The sequence below is a fragment of the Bos javanicus genome, chromosome 20 (genome assembly GCF_032452875.1).
Source record: "Bos javanicus breed banteng chromosome 20, ARS-OSU_banteng_1.0, whole genome shotgun sequence".
In the NCBI taxonomy this organism is placed as follows: domain Eukaryota; kingdom Metazoa; phylum Chordata; class Mammalia; order Artiodactyla; family Bovidae; genus Bos; species Bos javanicus.
Window position 1 is genome coordinate 36,942,205 of NC_083887.1, and position 25,974 is coordinate 36,968,178.

General features: G+C 36.7%; 1 protein-coding gene across 9 annotated transcripts in view; it reads left to right on the forward strand.

Annotated features, from left to right (window-relative positions):
* Positions 1-25,974, forward strand: part of CPLANE1 (ciliogenesis and planar polarity effector complex subunit 1) — a 107,909-nt gene that overhangs the window by 3,999 nt on the left and 77,936 nt on the right. For 8 of the 9 annotated variants that reach the window (XM_061393698.1, XM_061393696.1, XM_061393700.1 and 5 more), the window contains 17 exons: positions 612-747; positions 866-985; positions 1,372-1,604; positions 2,663-2,769; positions 3,962-4,118; positions 4,540-4,643; positions 7,879-8,061; positions 10,296-10,545; positions 11,020-11,175; positions 11,356-12,125; positions 12,704-12,912; positions 13,114-13,194; positions 15,923-16,087; positions 19,715-19,888; positions 20,711-20,939; positions 22,580-22,719; positions 24,940-25,157. In XM_061393698.1, coding sequence (XP_061249682.1) covers positions 612-747; positions 866-985; positions 1,372-1,604; positions 2,663-2,769; positions 3,962-4,118; positions 4,540-4,643; positions 7,879-8,061; positions 10,296-10,545; positions 11,020-11,175; positions 11,356-12,125; positions 12,704-12,912; positions 13,114-13,194; positions 15,923-16,087; positions 19,715-19,888; positions 20,711-20,939; positions 22,580-22,719; positions 24,940-25,157 — 3,432 coding nt within the window. The remainder of the gene's footprint in view (positions 1-611; positions 748-865; positions 986-1,371; positions 1,605-2,662; positions 2,770-3,961; positions 4,119-4,539; positions 4,644-7,878; positions 8,062-10,295; positions 10,546-11,019; positions 11,176-11,355; positions 12,126-12,703; positions 12,913-13,113; positions 13,195-15,922; positions 16,088-19,714; positions 19,889-20,710; positions 20,940-22,579; positions 22,720-24,939; positions 25,158-25,974) is intronic. The other variant, XM_061393703.1, reaches the window with a different exon arrangement.

The window sequence follows — 25,974 nt, forward strand, 5'->3', positions numbered from 1 at the left end:
AACTGAAGTCTAGGAGCACATGCTACTGCTTCAGAAATGAGAAGCCATGTCTATTTAAGTAAATAATTTAAAACTTGCCCATACTACTCTTCAGATTGGTGAGCTAACAGCAGATATCTCAGTTTGGGCTAGCAGAATTGGAAGACACTCCTATAATTTTAAAGTTCAAATAAATCTCAGTGTGAGTACTAGGTCATCCTACCTAGTAATTCTAATAAGACATACTTTTAAGATAGAATGAAAACATCTTCAGGGTACATAATTAGCCTTATTGTTGGGACCTCTGATGGTCAGGTGATCAGTAATCTACTTTCCAGTTTAGGGGATGTGGATTCGAGTCCTGGTCGGGGAACTAAGATCCCACTTGCCACTGGGCAGCTAAGCCCCCGTGCCACAACTAGAGAAGCCCTTGAGCCACAGTGAAGACCCAGTGCAGCCAATAAATAAATAAAACTGTTTTTTACAAAAGCCCTTATTGTTCATTTTATGGTGTGTAGTACAAATATACCATCTTTCTTAGATGTCACTTTCTTTTCCTTTCTGTGATAACTTACGTAGGTGGCTGAATTAACTTTGGCATCTCTTAAGTTTCCATGTATTTCTTCTCCTAGGAAAATGAAGCTGTTTTTCTTTTGGATGATAAATCCGTAAATGAAATTAATTTGCTCTCAGGAAGGACAAAGAAGAAAATCCCCAGTCTTCAGCCTTTGTTGAAGGATGTTACACTCCTAACAACGTCCAATAACGGTTGAGTAGTACTGATATTGTCAAAGGGCTAGATTAACTGAGCTTTTAAAAATAATTTTTGGGGTAATATTAAGGAAATTGTTAGACTGTAAGCATTGTGTTTCCGTTTTGAAAACAGATGCCTGGCTGGCTGGGGTACTCACCACAGGGGAGGTTTTCCTCTGGAACAAAGATCAAGATTGTTTGAAAACTATACCAGCAACTGAAAAGCCTAAGGACATGATTAAAGCTGCAGTAGGTGGGAGTTTTTTTGTTTGTTTAAATTGATTTAACTTGATATGTAGAAGGAAAAGAAATATACCTCTGCTTTTGTAAATATCTGTATGTATTTCCATGTATATGTAAGTATTTTTTGATGTTGGTTATTTGTAACACTAAGGTTCATCTTGAGGAAGAAAAATCTGGCATACCTAACATACCTGTGATAGAAGTGGGTTCCTAGTATCACACATGAGTACATGATTAAGTGTTAATATTATTTGTACTTTTATTATTAATGCCTTAGTTTTTCTTTCTGAATGGAAACCTCATTTAGGTTCCTTGTTGTCAGAATAGATAAAATTTGTACTTTTTTGCAGGAATTCTGACTTCAGAGGTTTAGTAACTTTGTTGTTGTTTTTTTAGCAAGCTCTTCCAGACTGTACTTGTATGTATCTGGCAATGGGAAAAGAGTTCTGCTTATAACTCCTTCTGGATGCATATTCCTTTGGGAACATTTGGAATTCAAGAATGTCTTATCTTCCAAAAGCCTTTCCTTGGTGGGCCAGTGGTCCCAGATCATGCCTGAAGAAGCAGTTCCTTTGCCTTCCACTGAAGATAAAGAAGCGGTAGTGCATGCTGTTTTTATAAAAAATGAGGTAAATTCCAAATCAGACAGGGTGTTCTTGAAGTGGAGACCTCAGACTCTAAGAGCAGACACTTTCTGGGAAGCTGTTGAGCAGAATGTGTAATGATAGCTGTATATCTCCAGTCACCATTAATTGTAGTAATGGTGAAATTATCGTGGAAAAGGTATTTTTATATTTCTTGGTCCCATTTTAAAAGATTTTATTAAAAGTGGTTTGAACTTTGAGTTTCCTTGGTCTTTCCCTAGTTTTACTTTTCCTTAGTTTTAGAATATAACTAGCTTTATAATAAAAAAAAGAAACTAGAATTGGTGATATTAAGTAGCCCATTCCCAGTAAATAACACATTTATTAACTAAAAGACATGTTAAATAGCTGTGTGATACTCTTTGTATGTGTTGACGCATATGTTTTTACCCACTTTGCTATTGTTAAAAATTGTGTTTTGAACTTCTGTTATTTACCCCATGAATATGCCCTAGTTTAAATAATATGCAACCATAAAAGAAGAGAAAAATAAATATATAAGAATATTCCCAGTTATATAGCCAGAGTAAATGGCAGTGTTTTCTTAAGAGAGTAACTGCACCTTGATTTCCCATTTGAGATATGCTTGTGGCTCAGAAATAAATTTCTTAGTGTTTAGCTTAATGTTAAGCTATATGTTAAGAATAAAAGTATAAGCAGGTTCTTGATATATTTCATTTGTCTTACTTATGAGAAAATGTGGGGCTGTTTTTTTGCTTGTTTTTCTGTTCTTTCATGCATGAGTTTATTTTCTATTTTCCTTGCTGGTTATTTATTTTAAACATAGCAGTGTGTACATGTTAATCCCAAACTCCCTAACTATCCCATCATTCTTCCCCCTGGTAACCATAAATTCATTCTCTAAGTCTGTGAATCTGTTTTATGAACAAGTTCATTTGTATCACTTTTTTTTAGATTCCGCATAAAAACGATATCATACGATATTCCTCTTTCTCTGACTTCACTCAGTATGACAGTTTCTAGATCCTCTTGATTTATTTTCAGATTTATTATATACTAAAGTATATGAAATTTATCTACAGTTATTTGGAGACTGCTGCTTGTGTTCATTTACTTTCTATTCCGGGGAATGCCTGAAGTTAACATTTCTAGCAGTTCGGTGGCATGAAAATGTATTTACACCTGTAAGGTGAGGTAAATGTTTCCTTCTTTCTTGTTTTCTATCTTTTTTTTTTGACCATTCTGAACAGCACATGGAATCTTCTTAGTTCCCCCACAGGGAACTGAACCCACAGTCCCTGCATTGCAAGTGCAGAGTCGTAACCACTGGACTGCCAGGGAAGTTCTTCTGTCCCTTTTGAAACATTATTATAATATCTTTTGGCCCATAAATACATAATAAGATCAGTAAATGAAATGTGAACATTGACCTCTGAGACTTTACAAATCGTTTGTCCCTATAAGTATTGTTCTGTTTCTTTACTTTTCATTTTACTTGTTTATTACAGAAAGTTTTTCTTGTTTTTATTTTGTTTTCCTTCTTGGAATTGAGAACACATAAAAGGTAAGGCTGGCTATGGTCTTATCTTAAGACTATAAAAAACTCCTTTGAAAACTAATTCAGTTGAATTTTGAAAAGGATGTAACTTACTTGAATTTACTACCATACCTTTTAAATTCTCTTGTTTTTTTTTAATTAAAAGTTTTATTTATTTTAAAAAGCCCAATGAAATAGAATGCATTTAAAAGCATATAATGACTTAAGATTTACTAAAATAGATTTTTTTTTCTGTTTATTTTCTTATGCTAGCAGTACTTTATTCAGGTGTAATTTATATAAAGTCAAATGAACAAATCTTAAATGTACAACTAGGTGTTGGTGGTTTAGTTGCTAAATTGTGTCTGACTCTTTTGAACCCATGGACAGTAGCCTGCCTGGCTCCTCTGTCCATGGGATCCTCTAGGCAAGAATACTGGAGAGGGTTGACATTCCCTTCTCCAGGGGATCTTCCTGACCCAAGAATTGAACCTGGTTCTCCTGCACTGCAGGCATATTCTTTACCGACTGAGCTATGAGGGAAGCCCAGAAATATTTGTAATAATGTAGAAATATGTGTATCTAAACTTTTAGTGGATGCACATGTGTTTGGGGTTGGCGTAGGACATGCCATTAATACAAAACTCTGATATGGACCTACCTTGTTTAGTTAGCAGTTGCTCTTTTGTGCCCTGGATAAAACTTGTGAGCAGTTGCTAAGAGACCCCAAATATATATGCATATGAAAGAATTTAGCTGGACCCATCAATTTTCTGTAATGAAATATGTATTAATATGAAAGTTACTATACTTCCTGTTTTCAATTATTTCATTCCTTTCTTAGATCACTGTCATATCATGTTCAGTGGGCTCAGCAGGATTGCCTTCTGTGCAGTCTGATCCCTAAATGTGAGTCAGTGAAGTCAAGGGGAGCTCTGATTTCTGCATTTTCAAGAGATGGACTTACCCTGGCAGTAACGCTTAATCAGAAAGACCCAAAGGTCAGTAAATGTGATCTCTCTTGGGAGTAAGCTGTAAAAGAGAGAGTATAGTTCAGTTTAGAGATTTTTTTCCCCCCTTGAATATGTTTTTTTTTTTTTTAATACTACTTTATGTTCTTTACATTGGTATTTTCTGATCTAACTTGACTTTGTAAATTGGTAACATTATTTACATTAGGTGCCATAATTCTCAAAATTTGACCTTCAGAAGCAAAAAGAGGATAATGGAAAAGGAAGAAAGAGGGGCAAAGTGGTGACTGATATTCTTAAAATGTAGTGTGAAAGGGAAAAGAGTTACGGATGGTTGGTATTGTCTTGCCAGTTGGGAAAGACAAGATAGTTTGTTGATAGATCTCTAGGTCTTCAGAAATATAAGTAAAATGATTTTAATTGTTTTGTTGTCTTTTTTTTCTCTTTCTAGGCAACTCAGGTATTATTTATAAACACACTGAATTTTGTTACTCTCTATGGTAGCCTTAAAGGATGTAGTAATAAGAATCCTGTGGTTCCAGCTACTCTTGTCAGGTAAGGATTTGTTTTTATTTCTAAATAGTGTTTTTCTTTTACTTTTTTATTAGTTTAATAAGTTTAAGGCTCTGATAAGTAGTGTCTAAATAGATATTTTCACAACAAATATTCTTAAAAAGAATTCTTTAAGAGATGGGAAATTCTTCAAGAGATGGGAATACCAGACCACCTTACCTGTCTCCTGAGAAACCTGTATGCAGGTCAAAAAGCAACAGTTAGAACTGGACATGGAACAATGGACTGGTTCAAAATTGGGAAAGGAGTACATCAAGGCTGTATATTGTCACCTTGCCTATTTAACTCACATGCAGAGTACATGCGAAATACCAGGCTGAATGAAGCATAGGTTAGAATCAAGATTACAGAGAGAAATATGAATAACCTCAAATATGCAGATGACACCACCCTTATGGCAGAAAGCAAAGAGGAACTAAAGAGCCTCTTGATGAAAGTGAAAGAGGAGAGTGAAAAAGCTGGCTGAAAACTCAATGTTCAAAAAACTAAGATCATGGTATCTGGTCCCATGACTTCATGGCAAATTGATGGAGAAACAATGGAAACAGTGACACACTGTTTTCTTGGACTCCAAAATCACTGCAGATGGTGACTGCAGCCGTGAAATCTACCTACTCCTTGGAAGAAAAACTATGACCAACCTAGACAGCATATTAAAAAGCAGCAACTTTACTTTGCTGACAAAAGTCCATATAGTCAAAGCTATGGTTTTTCCAGTAGTCATGTATGGATGTGAGAATTGGAACATAAAGAAGGCTGAGCGCCGAAGAATTGATGCTTTTAAACTGTGATGTTGGAGTCCCTTGTACAGCAAGGACATTAAACCAGTCAATCCTAAAGGAAATCAGTCTTGAGTATTCATTGAAAGGACTGATACAGAAGCTCCAATACTTTGGCCATGTGATACAAAGACTTGACTCATTAGAAAAGACCCTGATGCCAGGAAAGATTGAAGGCAGGAGGAGAAGGCGTTGACAGAGGATGAGATGGTTGGATGGCATCACTGACTGAATGGACATGAGTTTGAGCAAAATCCAGGAATGGTGAAGGACAGGGAAGCCTGGCGTGCTGCAGTCCATGGGGTTGCAAAGAGTTGGACATGACTGAGAGACAACAACAACAAATAGATATTTAGATAGATAATGCAGCTTTTAGCATTTGTGCTTGATAGACTTTAAAGTTTGTTTTATATGTTGGACACAACTGAGCAATTTCACTTTCCCCTAGAGAAGGAAATGGCGACCCATTCCAGTATTCTTGCCTGGAAAATCCCACGGGCAAGGGAGCCTGGCAGGCTACTATCCATGGATTCACAAGGAGTCAGACACCACGGAGCAACTTCACTTTATATAAGGAACGCCTTCAGTCCTTTCAGGAAGGGTCTGATAGGGTGGAAGATACTTGAACACATTTTCTTTTCTCTTTTATTTCTTTCTATGTTTTCTTAGGAAGAGTAGGATTATGATTAGGTAGAGAAATACTGGACTTAGACTGAAATGAAGAATCCTGGGTTGGGAAGATCATTTTATATACTCAGGCTGGGGTGTTTTTAGCCTTTTAAACAAAGTTGGCATTCTCTGCATATGGGTGGACAGCACCGTAAGTGGTGATTTTGGATGGCAAGGGACCTATGCAGGATTATAGCGTAGGAAGATTTCCTCTTCCTCTTGGATTCTTCTAATTTCCTTTTCTGAACACTTCTCTGCTGTTCTCTGACTTTTCAGAGTTTTCAGGTTCATCCAGCTGTACATTTTTATTTTCTTTCTCTTCCCCAAATTTCCTTTCTGGTCTCAATTCAGTGGTCTGTTTGACTTAGGGTGTCCATCATTTAAATGAGAAGGAGCTATTTTCTGTCCCCATGAAAGAAATATTAATATTTCAGACAGTTAAGGAGTGGTAAAGATGGCTTTGGCAAGAGGGAATCTGCTCTTGAGTGGAGCCCTGGCAGGCTGCTGAGAGACAGGCATGGTATTGACCTTCAAAATCTACTGGTAGATGTTAGTAATGGATATCACTAGGATTAGAAGTTGTTCTGACTATAATGTAAGTGAATTAAAAGCTTTACATTTTTAGGTAGTATTTTCATCTTATGATTTGTTTATGAATGTAAGTAAATTTCTGCTTGGTATGTTGTATGAACTAGATGCTTAACTTATAGGCAAAGTACATCATGAGAAATGCTGGGCTGGAAGAAGCACAAGCTGGAATCAAGATAGCCGGGAGAAATATCAGTAACCTCAGATATGCAGATGACACCACCCTTATGGCAGAAAGTGAAGAGGAACTAAAAAGCCTCTTGATGAAAGTGAAAGTGGAGAGTGAAAAAGTTGGCCTAAAGCTCAACGTTCAGAAAACTAAGATCATGGCATCTGGTCCCATCACTTCATGGGAAATAGATGGGGAAACAGTGGAAACAGTGTCAGACTTTTGTTTTTTGGGGGCTCTAAAATCACTGCAGATGGTGATTGCAGCCATGAAATTAAAAGACGTTTACTCCTTGGAAGGAAAGTTATGACCAACCTAGATAGCATATTGAAAAGCAGAGACATTACTTTGCCAACAAATGTCCGTCTAGTCAAGGCTATGGTTTTTCCAGTGGTCATGTATGGATGTGAGAGTTGGACTGTGAAGAAAGCTGAGTGCCGAAGAATTGATGCTTTTGAACTGTGGTGTTGGAGAAGACTCTTGAGAGTCCCTTGGACTGCAAGGAGATCCAATCAGTCCAATCTAAAGGAGATTGGTCCTGGGTGTTCTTTGGAAGGAATGATGCTGAAGCTGAAACTCCAGTACTTTGGCCACCTCATGCGAAGAGCTGAATCATTGGAAAAGACTCTGATGCTGGGAGGGATTGGGGGCAGGAGGAAAAGGGGACAACAGAGGATGAGATGGCTGGATGGCATCACTGACTCAATGGACGTGAGTTTGAGTGAACTCCGGGAGTTGGTGATGGACAGGGAGGCCTGGAATGCTGCAGTTCATGGGGTCGCAAAGAGTCGGACACGACTGAACTACTGAACTGATGAACTAGATGTTTATGAGCAAACTCCTTTCTTCTTACTTATTTCTTGGGAAGTAAGATACACAAAATGTATGTGACATTTGCCTACTATTCATTCTTTTGCCCTTATTTTTTGAAGTATCTCACCCCTTGGCCATTATAAATTGTTAGAGACATTGTAGAGGGTCCTTTCTAAACATCTTGTTTTGCTTTTTCTAGGTCATACTGGGTAGGTGATGTCAGCTGGACTCATGATAGTCTTCTTCTGGCTTGTGTGTTAAAACGTGGCTCCCTGGTTTTATTGACCTGCCATGGTGAATTGCTAACGTTAATTACATTTGGCTGCTCTATAGAATTTGGGCCAGCAGAATTTATTCCTCTTCACCCACTAATAACATATAGGTGAGATATTTGAATCATTTAATTTATTTACAGAAGTTTTTCTCTTTTGGTATTACTTTACTGTGTGTTTTTTTTAAATATAATTTCATGTTTCAAACATCCTTTCTTTGAGTCTGTCATCTCAATATCTGTTTATTTATAGTTTTCTTCTATTTATTTTTGTTGCTTAATCCTGGTGAGAATTTGACAATGTGACTATGTAAGTATATGTTATTTAAATATTTAACAGCATTAAAAATGTAACTTCTTTGATATAAAAATTAATAAAAATGTGATGTCTTTTATTGTTTAAAAGCAGAGCACTTAGATAAAAATTAACTTGGCATGTGGCTGTATCTGGCTTCCCAGGTGGTTCTAGTGGTAAAGAACCCAGCTGCCAGTGCAGGAATGTAGGAGACATGGATTTGATCCCTGGGTCTGGAAGATCCCCTGGAGGAGGGCATGGCAACCCACTCCAGTATTCTTGCCTGGAGGATCCCATGGACAGAGGAGCCTGGCGGGCTACAGTCCATGGGGTCGCAGAGAGTCAGACTTGACTGAAGCGACTGAGCACCCATGGATGTATCTACTTTTTTCCCAAAGGGAAAAAAGGGGAAAGTTGTTGGAAATGGATAGTAGACTTTAGAATTCAGCCATATTTAAATTTTAAATTGTGAGATCACGTAGCAGTTTGGCTTTGGAGTCAGATCAAGAATCAAATCTTGGTTCTTCTACTTATTGGTTGTGTGAGTTTGGGCAAGTTACTCTTTGAGCCTCATTTTCTTTTACTCTGAAATGAAGATGGCAGTAATTGTCTCTTAGACTTGAAGGAATGAAGCAAGATAATAAATAATTTTAAATTGCTTTAACACAGTTCTGGCATAACGTAAGAGCTCAGTAAATATTTGTTTTTATTGATGTTGGGTAGACACATAAGATAGCTGTTTACAAAATAAAAAATTGGAAAAGGTCTTTGAAATTAATCCATTACCTTTGCTTTACAGAAGGAAAACTGAGGAGGGATGTGTCCTTGATTATATTTAACAAAAATTTTACCTTATTTCTAGCAATAGATAATTATGATGGGAAAACTTGTCACTTCCTGCAGTGAAAGTGTTTTTCCTTATTATGGTCTGATTCCTAATTGACTTAAATTTTCCTCACATTTTCCTTAAAAATTAGTATTTAGGATCTTTCAGGATGCATTTTTTTTTTCTGATTACAAAAGTAATACATATTCATTATTTTTAAAAGCTTAATCAAATGTCACAAAACTAAATACTATCAAAAGTGAAAGACTTGTAATCCTATTCCTTAGAGATAACAATTATTAGCATTTTAGTGTGTTGTCCTCTTAATTTGAAAATTTTATATAACATGTGCAATAACAGTATTAATTTATTTTTTAAAGCAAAATAAATTATATGATATATGTTGTTTACTGTTTTGCTTTTTTGATTTGACAGTATGTCTTATACATCTTTCCATGGAGTCACTTTTTAATGGTTTTATAAATTTTGTAGACTGTACCTTCTAAAACCAACCTTCTGTTGTGGGCCATTTGGTTCATATAATCTGTAGTTAATTATTTTCCTAACCAGAAAAAAATATATTTTGGTTCTCTGTTCTCTTTATACTTATAAAGCCCCAAAGTTAATAATTAATGATACTAAGTATATACTTATAAAGCCCCAAAGTTAATAATTAGTGATGTTAAGTAATCAGTTGATATTAAGTATTCAGAATTAGGTATACCACTATAACAATAAATAACTACATTTATATGGAAACTCAGTCAAATTTAACCTTAAGCTGATAAAATTTTACTCATCACCATCCTCTCCAAATGTTTCTTAATAACAAGAATACTCACAGCTCCTATTTATATTCTTACAAGGATATTTAAATATATGATAAGAAAGAAAGTTAACAGCTAAACTGTCTTTAATAGTAAAAATAACTGCCTCAGTTTTTTTCAAAAAGAGATATAAAACTGGATTACAAGCAATATTACAGACAATAGAGTAAATGTCACAATTCTGGGAAAATTAAAAAAAACCCACCAACCTCTGTATTATTTAATTACTTATGTTTTCCTCACAGATCTGTGCACATTTAATATTTTTCTGTTTAATTTGCTTGCTTTTTCATCATTCTGAAATGTTTGTGTTTTTTTTTTCCTTTGGAATAATGTAATTGTTTTTTTAAAAGATTTTCCTCTCACTAATTCTCGAATTTTGATGTTTGTTTGCTAGACCACAGCAGTTTACACTTCAAGATTCAAATAATTCTGTAGATTCATCAGCTTCAGATAGTGACCCTATGAGACAGAGATTCTCTATAAAAGCACACTCACGATTACCCTACCTCATTATTTCTGATGGATACATGGTCACAACCCTTCGATTTCTTGATAATCTGTCTCCATCAGTGCTCATGAGATCCCTTCTACTTGATTCAACGCAGAGGCTTGAGAAAACATACGAAAGTGTGATACTGTGTAAGGTATGGTGCTTTATGGTACTATCAATAAAAGCTGGCTTCTCAGTCTTTTTTTTTTTAATTTATTTATTTTTAATTGAAGGATAATTGCTTTGCAGTATTGTGTTGTTTCCTACTGAACGTCAACATTCTCGGTCTTTTTAAATTTAAAACTGTACTGACAGTGGTGTCCTTGGATTGCATACACTTGTCTGTAGAAGTTATAATTGTAGTACAGTTATGGATAAAGCTTCCATGGTGGCTCAGAGGGTAAAGCGTCTGCCTACAACGCGGGAGATGCAGGTTCAATCCTTGGGTCGGGAAGATCCCCTGGGGAAGGGAATAGCAACCCACTCCAGTACTCTTGCCTGGAAAATCCCATGGACTGAGAAGTCTGGGAGGCTACAGTCCATGGGGTTGAAAACAGTTGGACACGACTGAGCAACTTCACTTCACTATGGATAAAACTTTGCTCTTGGAAATCTTCTTTTTCTATAGCCAAAAGGCAAAGGTCTGAACTTGCGATCACTGAATTCCCTAAGATCTAGCTTGTTAAAGCACCAAAGAAATGAAAATGTAGCTGATTCTACTGTTCCCAAATTCTTGCAAGCAGAAGAAACATTGAAGTTAAATGAAGAAACAGCAGATCTGCAGGTACTTGTTAGCAATGTTTTATTTATTTTGAACAGTTATGTACTGATTTTATTCCAAGAAACAAATTTTGTTTTCCTGTTATTAAAGAGAAGAGAAATTTGATAGCACTAAACTGATTCTACTTGTAAGGAATTAGACTATATTAATATTAATAATAATTTTTTCTCTCTCATGTTTTAGGATTTTGAAGCAGAAGAAACTGATGATGGCAGATGTTTTCCAAACAACTTATTCTCTTTTTGGAACCAAAAAAATGATCTGTTATTTAGTAGTGTTGAGGAGGGAAGATTGGAATTTGCTTCTATGTTTGATACAATACATGCAAAAGATAATACTGAGGAGACAGATAAAACTGTTATAGAACTGCACTCTGTCCAGAAAAATCTCCTTGCAGCATGGACTATAGGAATTTCAAAAAATGTGGTGGAAAAAAATTTAATGTTAAACTACACAGTAGTTTGTATCACTCATTTTTTGTATATTCTTCAGTTTATAAAATGTCCTTTTCCCAAACTTGATCTTTTTTTAAGCAAGAGCTCAAAACATAATACATGGGTACTTTGTATCTTTCAACTTTTTCATCAGTGTTTATCAATCCAGTATTGGGATATGAGATACAAGCAAGATGTAGGACATTTGGTGAAGCTGACTTCAAATACTATAAAGCTTTTGCTAACACAGCAACAACAGGATCAGTTATTCTCAGAGAAGCTTTTAGCCTGTTTCCATTTACTCAGAATGGTAGCTGATCATTTAAATGGTGTGTACAGTCTTCAGCCTGAAGTTATTTCAGCATCAGCTGATGGAAGTAGAAGAGCAAAGCAAGACTCATTGGTGTTACCCATTTTTCAAATGTTTCAAGACGGTGAATCTTGGGAAAACTGGTCTTGGAACTCATCTTTCAAGATTCATCCTCAAGTATTAAATTTTGTGCAACAGCCAGGACACAGGTACAATGACTTCACTGTTAGGAGACCATCAGCATTGTAGATTCTTCAAAATTGAGATATAATTCCCGTACTGTAAAATTCATTATTTTAAAGGCTACAATTCAGTCATTTCTATTATAGTCACAAGGTTGTAGAACGAGTAGCACAAATTCCAGAATATTTTTATCACTCCCAAAAGAAATCTTGTACTGTTAGTTCTCAGCATCATAGATTTTATGTTATTTGAAAGTATTTTAGGATTTATGCCATTTTTCAGCACACATTATTTTATTAGTCATGGGCAATCATGATACTGTTGAAAGATTTTGATTCAAATAAGCACTATAGAAAAAATGACCTCAGGTATCTAAAGCATTTATGAAAGTTTAAAAAATGTGCATTTTTTTTGACTTTTTGCTATCTTTGAACCTGATCAGTTGTATGCATATTATTACCTCAGGGAAGAATACATGGAGAGAAAAAGACTAATGAGGCTATATTCATTAGCTATACTCTTAGTAAAGGCTAAAAAAAGGCTATACTCATTCCTATCCCTAGTCTGAAATTTGATTTTTATGATTACCTCATTCTGTGTGCAGATTGATTGTTCTCTGGAGAATATTGTACAGAAAGACTTTATGGTATCAAATGCAGTTAAGTCAAAGAGTTCCTGAAGATGGCGTGCAGTTAACTGAAAAGATGACACATGAAACGTCAGCTGTCAAGTCCCTGTTATGCCATATACAGGCTGAACTGCAGACTGCTGGAGTTCGCTTGAACCAGACCTTAGAACTTAAATCTATCAATGGTCAGTATCTTATAAACAATTTCTAACCCCAGGCGTAAGCGATAGTAGGTTGTTGGGCTTTGAGTTTATTGATTGGTTGTAATTATTTGTTTTTTTCAAAATAATTTCTGGCTGCACTATATCCACTAAATTTTAAAACAAGTAAATTTTCATAAAGTAATTTAATTAACCAGGACTAACTGTTGGTTAAAAATTTTGTAGGGGAAGAGTGTTTCCTATTAGGATCATATGAAAAATCTGTTCAAATATGGAAGAAAGCTCTACAAGAAACCTGTGAGAAAGGTAGGGGGTGTTTAAATAATATTACTTGCCATGATGTTCATGGGACCATATTTTAGCATGCTGCTCTTCTTAAAAATAATTTCAGATTTCCAAGAACTGACAATTTCTTAATGCCTAAATAAAATACATACTGTAGGTACCTTGTCTGTTAGAAATAGTTATTTAAAATTATTCTTAGTCTTGGAATTTGTAGCACCAAGAAATTTTTATCCTATCTGTAGATAAGACTCCTCTGTCCTTTTTTTGGTTAGTGATGGAACCTGTGATTGATTGGTAATGGGTAAAAAAGAGACTTAAATCCTAAATTAAAAAAAAATGTTATTTAGTGGTACCCCACTCCAGTACTCTTGCCTGGAAAATCCCATGGACGGAGGAGCCTGGTGAGCCGCAGTCCATGGGGTCGCTAAGAGTTGGACAAGACTCAGCGACTTCACTTTCACTTTTCACTTTCATGCATTGGAGAAGGAAATGGCAACCCACTCCAGTGTTCTTGCCTGGAGAATCCCAGGGACGGGGGAGCCTGGTGGGCTGCCGTCTCTGGGGTCGCACAGAGTTGGACATGACTGAAGCGACTTAGCAGCAGCAGCAGCATCTACAAGAGAAACTATGAGTCAAATAAGGTTCTAATACCAACTTACAGAAACTTTGAGCTAAGGCTCTCTGCCCTTAAGTAATTCAACTTTAAGAATTTCCTGTGAGTTAGATTTATTATGGGGCTACATGGAGTTTTTGATGAGACAGTAGGGATGTGGATTCTAGAAACTGGTGATAGCTTTTATGATATAGGGCTGAGGGTATAAGATGATAGAGGTTTTCAGCCAGTGGCTGTGAAGCTAACCTTGACTTCCACTACTGGTCAGGTTTAGCTAATTATTAAATTTATTTTCTGGCTGCTGTGGCTATGTATTGAGGGCCTGCTATGTGTGTTAGACAATAAGAATAACTGAAATAAACAAGTTTACCCTCAAATTGCCCATAGTGTGGAGGATAGATTGCATGAACAACTGGCATGTTTCTCATTATGCTTTATGGTATTTGTTGGGAGAGGGCATGGTCTGAACTGGAGTGCAAACATCAATCTGGAGAAAACCTGGAGGAACAGACATGTAAAACTAAGTGAAAATTGTTCAGGTGAAGGAGTGGAAATGGTGTAACATAGGATATAGCACTCTAGAAGCAAGAAGACATGAGAAACTATGGCAGTTTGGTAAATTGCGAGTAGTTGACCAGGTTATTTGAAACATATATGTAATATTGAGGATAGGGTGGTGAGCGCTGAAGTGAGAGGAGAGAATAGATGATAAGGGAAGATACTATGCAGTGCCATGGGATTAAGGTTTTATCCTGAAGATAGTGGGATCTGTTAAGATACAGAAAGAGTACTTTTCAAATAAGTATAGGCCATTTGGAAAGATCACTTTGGTACATTACAGAGGGCCATTTGTTGGAGTGTGGTATAGAGATGTGGGTTTTACCTAGAAGCAAGAAAATTAGTCAGTTGAAGAGGTCCTGAAGCAAAGCAATGTCAAGAGTACTGGGGAACAAAAGTCACATTTGTCAGATGTTTAATAGGTTTGATCAAGTGAACTTGTGACTGAGTCGAGAAAGAAGTCTCGTGCACTTCTCAGATTTGGAGATTGTACAGCTGGATGAAGAGGAGTGGCGTCCAGTGTGATGAGAAGTTCTCATGAAGAAAAGTTTTCATAATGAGTTTTATTCTGGGCCTTTTAATTTCATTTCATTTCCATTTGTATCCAGTTGAAATGGTTTCTTATAGTGGAGACTGAAAGTAACAGTGGCTTCAACAAGAAGTTTATTTCTCTTAGGAAAGGAGGCGAGGAGTTGACAGTCTGGGGCTGATTTGGTATTTCGGGGGTCTCATCAAGGACTCAAGCTTATTTAGTGTTTCTGCTCCATCGTCCTTAGTGCATTGCTTCTACTCTTAAGGCTGTTGCATGAATTAACATGGATGCTGGAGTCCCAGCCATCACGTGTACAATCCAGGTAACAGAAAGGAGGCAGGCAGGGGGGGCAAGAGAAGGCACACCTCCTGGCTGAGATGCCTCTTTACACAGCTTGTCTGGCAGCTGTACACTATATTATCTCTTGGCTAAGAACTTTATCATATTTTCTCATGGCCACATTTAGCAAGAAATTGTGATCTTAGTGCATTGGAACCCCAAATAAAATTAGAATTCTTTTACTCAGAATGGTGGATAAGGGGCAGGTAACCGGCAGTCTCAGTCCTAAACACCTTTTAGATACTTGAAGACAGTGGTCAAGGGATCCAATCTTATTCGACAGTATTTCTTCTCTGGAAAGTCTCTTTGACCGTCTGTTTGATATATGTATGTGTGTTTTTTTAATTTGTGTTTTTAGCATGTGCCCTTCTGTTTCATAGCTTGTGTACTTGAGAGAGATGTTGTTAGCGGACCTCGGTTAGTACTGAGATGAGCATTTGCACCTCTTTTTGGATAAATTCTTAGTCATCTTAGGACCTGACCACAGAAAATAAAATTATTCAGAATTTACAATGAAAAAGAACAAAATATTGCTGACCTGTTTTTTTTACTCAGTTGTGAAACAGGTACAGAAAAGTTCACATGACACGAGTGTACAGTTGATGAATTTTTATACACTGAGCATTTCCGTCTATCCAGCACTCAGATCAAGAACGTTACCTAGCTAACATGTTTTTTAATGTAAGTGTAATTGTGCCCTATTTAAGGAGGAAGAAGGACATGTTTTCTTCAGCTTCGCTATTATCTTTCTCTTTTATACTGCCACCTCTATAACTATAATTTAAATGATGCTCAAGGATTATGTGATCAGCTAGTAAGAGAAATACTGAGATGGTCCCACCTTCCTGTAAAAGAAAATGAAGATTGTTCAGGTATGCTTTTCAAAAATCAGTATTTTTGTTTGTTTGTTTGCTTCTTTGTCTTTTAATGCCATCTGTTGAGTTTAATGTATTTTGGTTCATCAATATAAAATCAGTATGTTTAATGTTAGCAATTTGTATTTACAGGTTTAGCTATGAAATTGCTTATACATAAAAGTTGGTTGCTCTGTTGCATTGTGGTGAATTTTGGGACTGTCAGCTTCTTAGCAGCAAGGATCATGTTTTTGCTTGTTTTTAACCTTTGAGTCTCTCAGCTTAGCGGCACTTGCCTGCTGAACTGTTATAATTGTTGTCTCAAGTCTCACAGCCCTGTTTGTTAGACACAATGTCAGGTACCCAATGTCAGGTACTTTCCCTTAACATGTTTGTATTTTCTCTAATGATTGCTTAAGGTGGTTTGCTAAAGTGATCAAAATCACTTTCTGACATATTCAGGGCCTTTTTAAAATCTGTTTAAGAGATTGTAGAATATTTGGATTGTCCTTTTTTAAAAAAGGTGTATTTAAATTAAGCAATAACCAAAGTGAAAGACAGGCTTCCCTGGTAGCTCAGTGGTAAAGAATCAGCCTGTCACTGCGGGAGACACAGGAGACACCGGTTCAGTTCCAGAATGAGGGAGATCCCCTAGGAAAGGAAATGGTAACCTATTCCAGTATTCTTTCCTGGGAAATCCCATGGACAGAGGAGCCTGGTAAGCTGCAGTCCATGGGGTCACAAAGAGTCGAACATAACTTAGTGACTAAGCAATAGCAACAGAGTGAAAGACATCTATATGAATGAGCACATAATGTATTTATAATGCTGCTTTACAGTGGTAGACCATGAGAAGTCTACTTTGCATATGAGTGTGTCAGAAAGGCCAGTGTGTCAGTACTTTCTAAATGGAGTTCATGACTCTAGATGGAGTATTTGTTTTTTTTTTTTACTAATAACTGATTATTTATTGGTTTAAAAATCATTTACTGATGGAAAGTAGAGATCAAAAGAAATTAGTTTACAAAAGGCTTTGAAAAATAGATTGAGAAGGTTTGTAAAACCCTTTCTGTGATTTTTACCAGTTTATCATTTTTGTCCAGAACAGTATTAGTTTGTTTGTTTGGTTTCAGCCACTGTGGTTTCTTTCTTTCTTTTTTTTTTTTTTTTAATTTTAAAGTGAGATAGATAGTAGAATGGGCTTCCTGGGTAGCTCAGCCAGTGAAGAATCCACCTGCAATGTAGGAGACCCCAGTTTGATTCCTGGGTCAGGAAGATCTCCTGGAGAAGGTCTAGTATTCTTCAGTTTCCCTGGTGGCTCAGACAATAAAGAATCCACCTGCAATGTGGGAGACCTGGGTTCGATCCCTGGGTTGGGAAGATCCCCTGGAGGAGGGCATGGCAACCCATTCCAGTATTCTTGCCTGGAGAATCCCCATGGACAAAAGAACCTGGCAGGCTACAGTCCATAAGGATCGCAAAGAGTCGGACACAACTGAGCGGCTAAGGACAGATGGTAGAATACTATGAAATTTTATTCTGGGACTCATATTTTCTCTGCATTTTTTAAATTTAATTTTTGTTTTATATTGGGGTGTAGCTGATTTACAATATTGCGTTTCAGGTGTACTGCAGAATGATTCAGTTATACATTCACATATATCCATTCTGTTTCAGACTCTTTTCCCATATAGGTTATTACAGAATACTGAGTAGAGTTCTCCATGCTATACAGTAGGCCCTTGTTGATTATCTTATTTTATATACAGTAGAGTGTATGTTTTACTCCTAAACTCTTAATTTATCCCTCCCCACCCCACCTTTCCTCTTCGGTGACTGTAGGTTTGTTTTCAAAGTCTGTGAGTCTGTTTCTGTTTTGTGAATAAGTTCGTTTGTATTATCTTTTTAGATTCCATATATAAGTGATACCATATGCAACCACTGTTTATGGATTTCCTACTCTGATATTTGTCTTTTTAAATTTGTGTTTATTTAGTAGTAATATAGGTTCATTTTAGACAGTTTTGAAATATGGAAAGGTTTAAAGAAAATAAAATCACTTTTAATGCTACCATTTTTGTCTATGTGCATTCATATATGTTTATTACCAGAGCTAATATTCTGTTTTGCAATCTTTTAAATTTAATATTGTGAATATTTTCCAATGTAAATAGTATTCTTTTAAAAAACCTAGTAAGCTTTTTCCTTATTATTGGATATTTTAGATTGTTACCACCTACTTACTATTTTAAATAATGTTGCAGTGAACATAAATTTTTGTGAGCATTACTAATGTCTACATGTTAAATCTTGAGAAATGAGGTTACAGAGTCAAGACTTCTGATGCCTAGTGTTAGATTGCCCTCCGAAAGGACTGTTAGCTGTGTATGAGTGGAAGACATTTATGTGTGACTTTTTTTTCTTATGTGTGACTTTTTAACTGACTGGATTTTTTTTCCAGCAGTATTGTCATGATATGATATAACTGTCAAGCTAAGTTGAACCTATAGTAATATATTTAATTTTTAATGATAGTTGTTTAGAGTATTTTCAGCATATCCTCTCTTGGTCAGGAGTCCCCAGGACTACTGCCCAAGTTCAGTGATTCACAGGGAGAATGCGCAGGCCTCCGTATATATTGAACCCGGGCCCCCTGCTGTGGAAGCATAGAGCCCTAACCTCTGGACCACCTGTAAATCGCCTCAAGTGACTTCTGAGAAAGAAAGATACTTTGCCTTTGTTGGGGCCATAAATGTCATAAAAATTAATCTTAATTTAATATTTATCTTGTATGGGCTTCCCTGGTGGCTCAGCTGGTAAAGAATCTGCTTACAGTGCTGGGGACCTGGCTTCAATCCCTGGGTTGGGAAGATCCCCTGGAGAAGGGAATGGCTACCCACTCCAGTATTCTGGCCTGGAGAATTCTGTGGACTGTATAGTCCATGGGGTCGCAGAGTTGGACACAACTGAGCGACTTTCACTCACTCAGTAGTTTTTAGCTATTTATCTTCAAATATCTGAATCCAGTTTGTATTATTAAGTTTCAGTTTTTAAATAGGGATGGCATGTTTGCTCTAGTTTATGTCAGAAGCACTCTAGAAATCATAATGTAACTCTCTCCTCTGCCTTTTCCCTCCATTCTACACGTTCCTCTTGTCCATACCTCCCAAAAGAATCTTAATAGTAAAGAGTTAATGTTATGGGAGTATACTATAATACAGAAACAGACATGAAGAATCACTGTTCTGGCTCTTTGTAGTAAACTCTGCCTCCTTGAACTAAAGAAAGAAAATGAGAAAGAGGAGGAAGAAAGGAAAACAAAGAAATGATAAGCTTGCAAGTCCATTATAGCTGGATTGTTTTTATAGATCCTTCCACATTTTTAGAAAAAACTGGTAACTTGAAGTCATAAAAGAGTTCCTAAGTGTATGTGCTGATAATTTTGAGCTTATTATTTTATTTTTGTTCTATTGTCTTTAAGAAATGTAGATACCTGTTACAAGTTACCTTGTATAGGCCAGGGGTGTTGATCTCAGAAAAAAGTTTTAATTATAATTTTCTTCTTGCATCATGTTAGGAGCTTAAATATTCCTACTTTTGCTAGTTTGATCGGAATCTCCTTTGCTCATTTGGTGTATCCTGCAGTTCCTGAGAAGTCTCCTTGTGAGTCTGGGGTGACTGGAAGTGTTCATCCCGAAGCCGCGGTGAGGGTGGTCCAGTCCATGGCTCGCTTCATGGCTGCCTACTTCACCAATCAGCTGCTGTGCATTTTGCCACCTCACAGTGTGAATGTTCTTCCTCCCCTTCATATTAAAACAGGTAATAGAATAAACAAATAATTTTCTCACCTTGTTTTTGCACAGAATATTTAAAACAATTTTACACAGTGATCATTGATCTGTGGAAATAATACTGTCTAGCCTAGTGCCTGACATGTAGGTGACTGTTTACGAATGAATATAATCTGAGAAAGGTAATTGCTTTGAACTTGTTTTTATTGAATATGTATTTTTTTAATTGCAAATTTTGGACACATTGGTGTTTATACAGTTTCCTTTTTTTTTTTTTTTAAGTAAAAGAGCTATAAAAATGTGGTAATTGAACAAATTCTGAGTATTCTAATTTCAGTTCAGTTCAGTCACTCAGTTGTGTCCGACTCTTTGCAACCCCATGGACTGCAGCACACCAGGCCTCCCTGTCCATCACCAACTCCCGAGTTTACTCAAACTCATTCTAATGTAGAATTTAATTTTTGGACATTTTACTTTTATTATTTTATTTGGGTCATTTTTTCTTTGCTCTATTTAATCATGTCCTTATATTATCTGATCAAACTGTATGTATTTACCTTTATTTTGTATAATGCACTTTGATACTATTTCTTCTGTTTCTTTGTCTGCTCAGTTTCATTTTTTTAGAAGTGCCAACATTTGCTGCATGACCCACTTAAAGAGACACATTCTTCAGTGTTTAAAAAAAAAAAAAGCTATTCTAGAGTGTGTTAAGTATTATCTTAGGCCATTTTGTATGTATCTTCCTTGTGGTTTTGTGTAGAAAGTATTGATTAAGGAGATGTGTGTAGGGAAGAATGAGTTCCTATGTATAACTGTAGTTAATCCATTTTCTTTTATCTACTCACAGAGCAGCCCTTTCGGCTCATTCCTCTGCAACACTCTAAGGTGGCCAGTGCCGTCAGAGAGCAGAATCTTTCTGATGTGTGGACCGTTGAATATGCCCTTGAATTATTATTGATTGGTGGCCTGGTTCCAGAAGCCGTGTGGTTGGCACATAAACTTGGAGACTGGAAGACATCTGTTTCTGTTGGTGTGGCTTTTCAACTCTTCTGTAAGCATGGTAGCAAATTCACGAGGTATGTATTTTTAGGCACATCTAAGTTGGACTGCAAGGAAGTCCAACCCGTCCATCCTAAAGGAGGTCAGTTCTGGGTGTTCATTGGAAGGACTGATGCTGAGGCTGAAACTCCAGTAGTTTGGCCACCTCATTCGAAGAGTTGACTCATTGGAAAAGACCCTGATGCTGGGAGGGATTGGGGGCAGGAGGAGAAGGGGACGACAGAGGATGAGATGGCTGGATGGCATCACTGACTCCATGCGCATGAGTTTGAGTGAATTCAGGGAGTTGGTGATGGACAGGGAGGCCTGGCATGCTTCGACTCATGGGGTTGCAAAGAGTGGGACACAACTGAGCAACTGAACTGAAGTTAAAAAAGTACGATGGTGTTATCTAAAGTGTTTCTTATTTCACTCATTGCTGATATTTACACATTTTGTGGAATCCTTAGTTCAGCATTGTCCAATAGAATTTTCTTTGGTGATGGAAATATTCTGTATGTGCTGTCCAGTCTGATAGCTACTAGCTACATGTATTTATTAAGCCCTTGAAAGGTGGCTGATAAGACCAAGGAACTGGATTTTCAATCTAATTTAAATTTAGAGAGCTACATGCAGCTAGTGTCAACTGTGTTAGACAGCTCAGAGGTTTACTTACTGTATTTAAATATCTATTTAGCACTTTTACTTGTTAGTAGGAGAAGGCAATGGCACCCCACTCCAGTACTTTTGCCTGGAAAATCCCATGGACTGAGGAGCCTGGTAGGCTGCAGTCCGTGGGGTCGCTAAGAGTCGGACCTGACTGAGCGACTTCACTTTCACTTTTCACTTTCATGCATTGGAGAAGGAAGTGGCAACCCACTCCAGTGTTCTTGCCTGGAGAATCCCAGGGACTGGGGAGCCTGGTGGGCTGCCGTCTCTGGGGTCGCACAGAGTTGGACATGACTGAAGTGACTTAGCAGCAGCAGCACCCTCAAAGGGCCTATAGTCAATGGGAGAGTTTTCTCCTTCCCAAACAGGATTTACATTTTAAGCTAATCAAACTAATCCCTGCATTTTAACTCTTATGAATATTATGGCATTGCTGTGTCTTTGAATTCTCTAGGACAGAATATCAGAGTGGGTAGCCTTTCCCTTCTCTAGGGGATCTTCCCAACTGAGGGATTGAACCCGGGTCTCCTGCATTGCAGGTGGATTCTTTACCATCTGAGCCACCAGGGAAGCCCATCCATGGTATGGTAGGGAGAGCAATAATATCAAGTGAGGGAAAGCCAGGAAATACTTTATATGGGAGATGTCATTTGTGATGGGCGATGAAGAGAAGATGGAATCTTGACAAAGCAAGTAGCTGTAGGGAGAGAGAACATTCCAAGCAGAAGCAGAGGCACGTGGCCCAGAGCACTTAAGGTTTCATCTGGAGAGTCTGTATGTAGGGCAGCAGTGGGCGGTTAAGCATGGGGAGCTATATCAGGACTGTAATTGTGGAGGGCCTCAGTACTCTCCTCTATACAGCATTTCCTCAATTACTTCTTTTCTAAACACAAGATGAATAACATGGACTTCTCTGGTTCTTAAAAATTTCATGTTTAGTTCTTGATGTGTATGTGTTTCCTTTTTTAAAAAATTGTAATTATTTCCCCCTAATTTGGTGTGATTTCAGATCCAAGGAAAAGAGTCTGAATCTACCATTAAATATGACTCCAGCACAGATTTTTCAGGAAAAACTACAGTGTTTCCTAGGTCAGCCAGCCTCTTTGGAAGCAAAAAATGAAATGAACTCAAAATGCAAACAGTTTACAGGTGAGTTACCTATGTATGGTCAACCTGTGTATCAGCTTAATACAAAGCTTATGGTATTTTAAAAAGCTTTTAAGTACGCACACATTTGTGAATATTTTGGGGAAAGAAAAATAAGACTAAAAAATTCCCAGTCTGAACTTCTAGTTCTGGCAATGTCTTTTTGATGATCTGAAAATTTTCCCACAATAAATACATAGATACAATGTGTTTCTAGATAAAATATAAAAATATGCATTTAAAGGCTCAGATTTAACATTTTAAAGATTTTCTTAGGTATTTACCCAAGAAAAATAAAAATCTAGGTTCACTGAAAAACCTGTATGTGAATGTGCATAGCTTTTTCATAACAGCCAAAAAAACTTGAAACAACCCAAATGCTTACTAACTTGTGGATACATAAACAAATTGTAATTTATCTGTAATGTGTAATAATAAATAATAAAGAGGAGGAAACCGCTGATAACATGCAACCACATGGATGAATCACAGAACCATTATGCTGAATGAAAGAACTTATAAATAAAACTACCCACTATATGATTCCATTTATATAACATTTCATAAAAAGCAACACTACAGGGACAGGAAACAGATTAATGTTTACCTAGAAGTAAGGGGGGAATTGAGGAGAAGGCAATGGCACCCCACTCCAGTACTCTTACCTGGAAAATCCCATGGACGGAGGAGCCTGGTGGGCTGCAGTCCATGGGGTGGCTAAGAGTCGGACACGACTGAGCGGCTTCACTTTCACTTTTCACTTTCATGCATTGGAGAAGGAAATGGCAACCCACTCCAGTGTTCTTGCCTGGAGAACTCCAGGGACGGCGGAGCCTGGTGGGCTGCCATCTCTGGGGTCATACAGAGTCGGACACGACTGAAGTGACTCAGCAGCAGCAGCAGCAAGGGCGGAATTGACAACAAAGAGGTATGAGAGAGCTTTTTGGAGTGATACAAATGTTCTCATAGCCTGTACGATTTGCCAAAACTCATTGAATTGTGTATTTTTAAAAAATGTTTATTTATTTATTTGACTGCTCCCATCCTTAGTTGCAGCATGCAAGATCTTCTATCTTAGTTTTGGCATGCAAACTCTGAGTTGAGGCCTGTGAGATCTAGTCCCCTGACCAGGGATTGAACCCAGGCCCTTTGCACTGGGAGCGAGGAGTCCTAGCCACTGGACCACCAGGGTGAACTGTGTACATAAAAGGATAATTTTAGTGTATGTAAATTATACCTTTACAAATTGATTTAAAAACAAAAAGCTCAGCAGATGGTTAGTAAACTAGAAAATAGATTTGAACTCTATATATATACACAAAATATATAGAAAGATAAAATATATCCATATATAGATAAAAAGAAAACATTTGGAAAATATGAAAGAGAGGTTAAACTTTGTATTGAACAAGAAGACGCAACATATATTTAGTAGGAGTTCCAATAGAGCCACACTAAATTCTGGATGGTGACGACCTCTGGAAGTAGGAAGTGAAATAGGGTTGGTACCTAAGGAATTTCAACTGTAGCTATAACATTTTATTTTTTACCTAAATTGGATATAGAAAACGTGAATATCAGGCAGGGATGAAAAGTCAGTACACGAGTGTTTTCGTAGTCTATTCCCTAAAGTGTGCTTTAAGAGAATTCCTAATGTAAAAGTCCGTAAGTCTACAGTTCTGCCACCTGCATCTGTTTGCATTTTGTTCCAGAACATTTCTCCATTTTTACAGATGTTTATAAAACTGAAGCCTACTGTATGGCTATTTCATATATTTTTGTTTTTTTGCTTCTTTAGCTTCACAAGTCCTTTTATATAAAAGTACTGTGATTGACTATTAAGGAAATGAAAATTACTGTTTCACTGCCTCCACATAATGCTTTATATTCTTTTTTTGTGTTTCTTACATTCTATTTTTCGCATTAATGTTTTCCTTTTATTATTATTTTTTGAGTCATGATTATATTCCAAGCACGTTTTTATTATGTAGTTGTGTTACAGTATCTTGTATAATTTCGGAAAGTCTTTGTGCTCTACTACTTTTATAATCTTAAAAGTAACAAAATCTTAAATTTCTGTCCAGAAGTTTGAGTGTTTTGCATTTTGACCAATATGTTTATTTTTGGCAGTCAACTTTTTCAGATATGAAGCTTTAAACTACAAAATAGAAGGAAAAGTATAATATAAATTGTAACTGCTTTACCTAATTCTGTGTTTGGCAGATCCCATTGAAGAAGAAGATGCGGATCTGCTGTTTGCTTCTGTGCAGGAAATACTGAAAGCAGCAGTTATGGCTGACGCAGATATTCTCTCAGGGACTTTTCAGCTTCTGATAAACTCTGCCAAGGACTTCAGTAAGAGACTGTGGGGCTTAGTGCCCGTCGGCTTGTATCTTCCAGCTCCTCCATTATATTGTCCTCAGCCAGCTGTTGTTAGTGAAGTAAGCTTAACCTTTTAATTTAACATTTATTTTGTCCACTTTTTGAAATAATCAACCTGATAATAATCATCAAGTTAAAAATGCAAGCTCTGAAGCCCACTTCTGGATTCCAGCTTTGCTGTTTATTAACTGAATAGTTTTCTTGGGCGTTGCACACAACTGATGTTTAAGTTTCCTTATCTGTAAAATGAAGAAGGTGATAGTACCTCTAACAGCGTTGTTGTGAGGACTACACGAGACATCCTGACACATAGTAAACATTCTGTAAATGTTAAAATTATTTTGATAATAAAACAAAATTAATAGATATTTCTCGGTATCCAGGTATTAGTTTAAAAATAAACATTTGTTTACCATAGAAAAATAATGAGTGTCAGAATTTAGAAATCATTCATCTCATTGTCTTTGCCTCTTTTGAAAGACTTAGTTTGATTTTCTTTGATTGGAAAGATCATTGTTTTCTTCTGTACTTTTCAATTGATAGTTCTGTCTTATAAATCGCAATTACTGTATTCCTCTCAGGACCTTTTCCTCTGCTCTTTTTGAAAATAGTAACATTACAATTAGCTGGTTTTAAGGTTTACAGTGTTAATGTGAACTGTTTACATTTGAATTGTTTTAATATTTGATTAACAGTTTAAATCAATTCTGGTATTGTTTCTTACTGTTTCAGAATTGACAGCTTCTATCTTTATCTATTAAATCTGTCTTCTGTCTTTTTTTTTCAGTTATTTGTTGTATTCTTATTTGTTATGTTTCGAGTTATGTTTCAATACGTTAAAATATTTTATTTGTTGATATTTCTCATGTGATATAT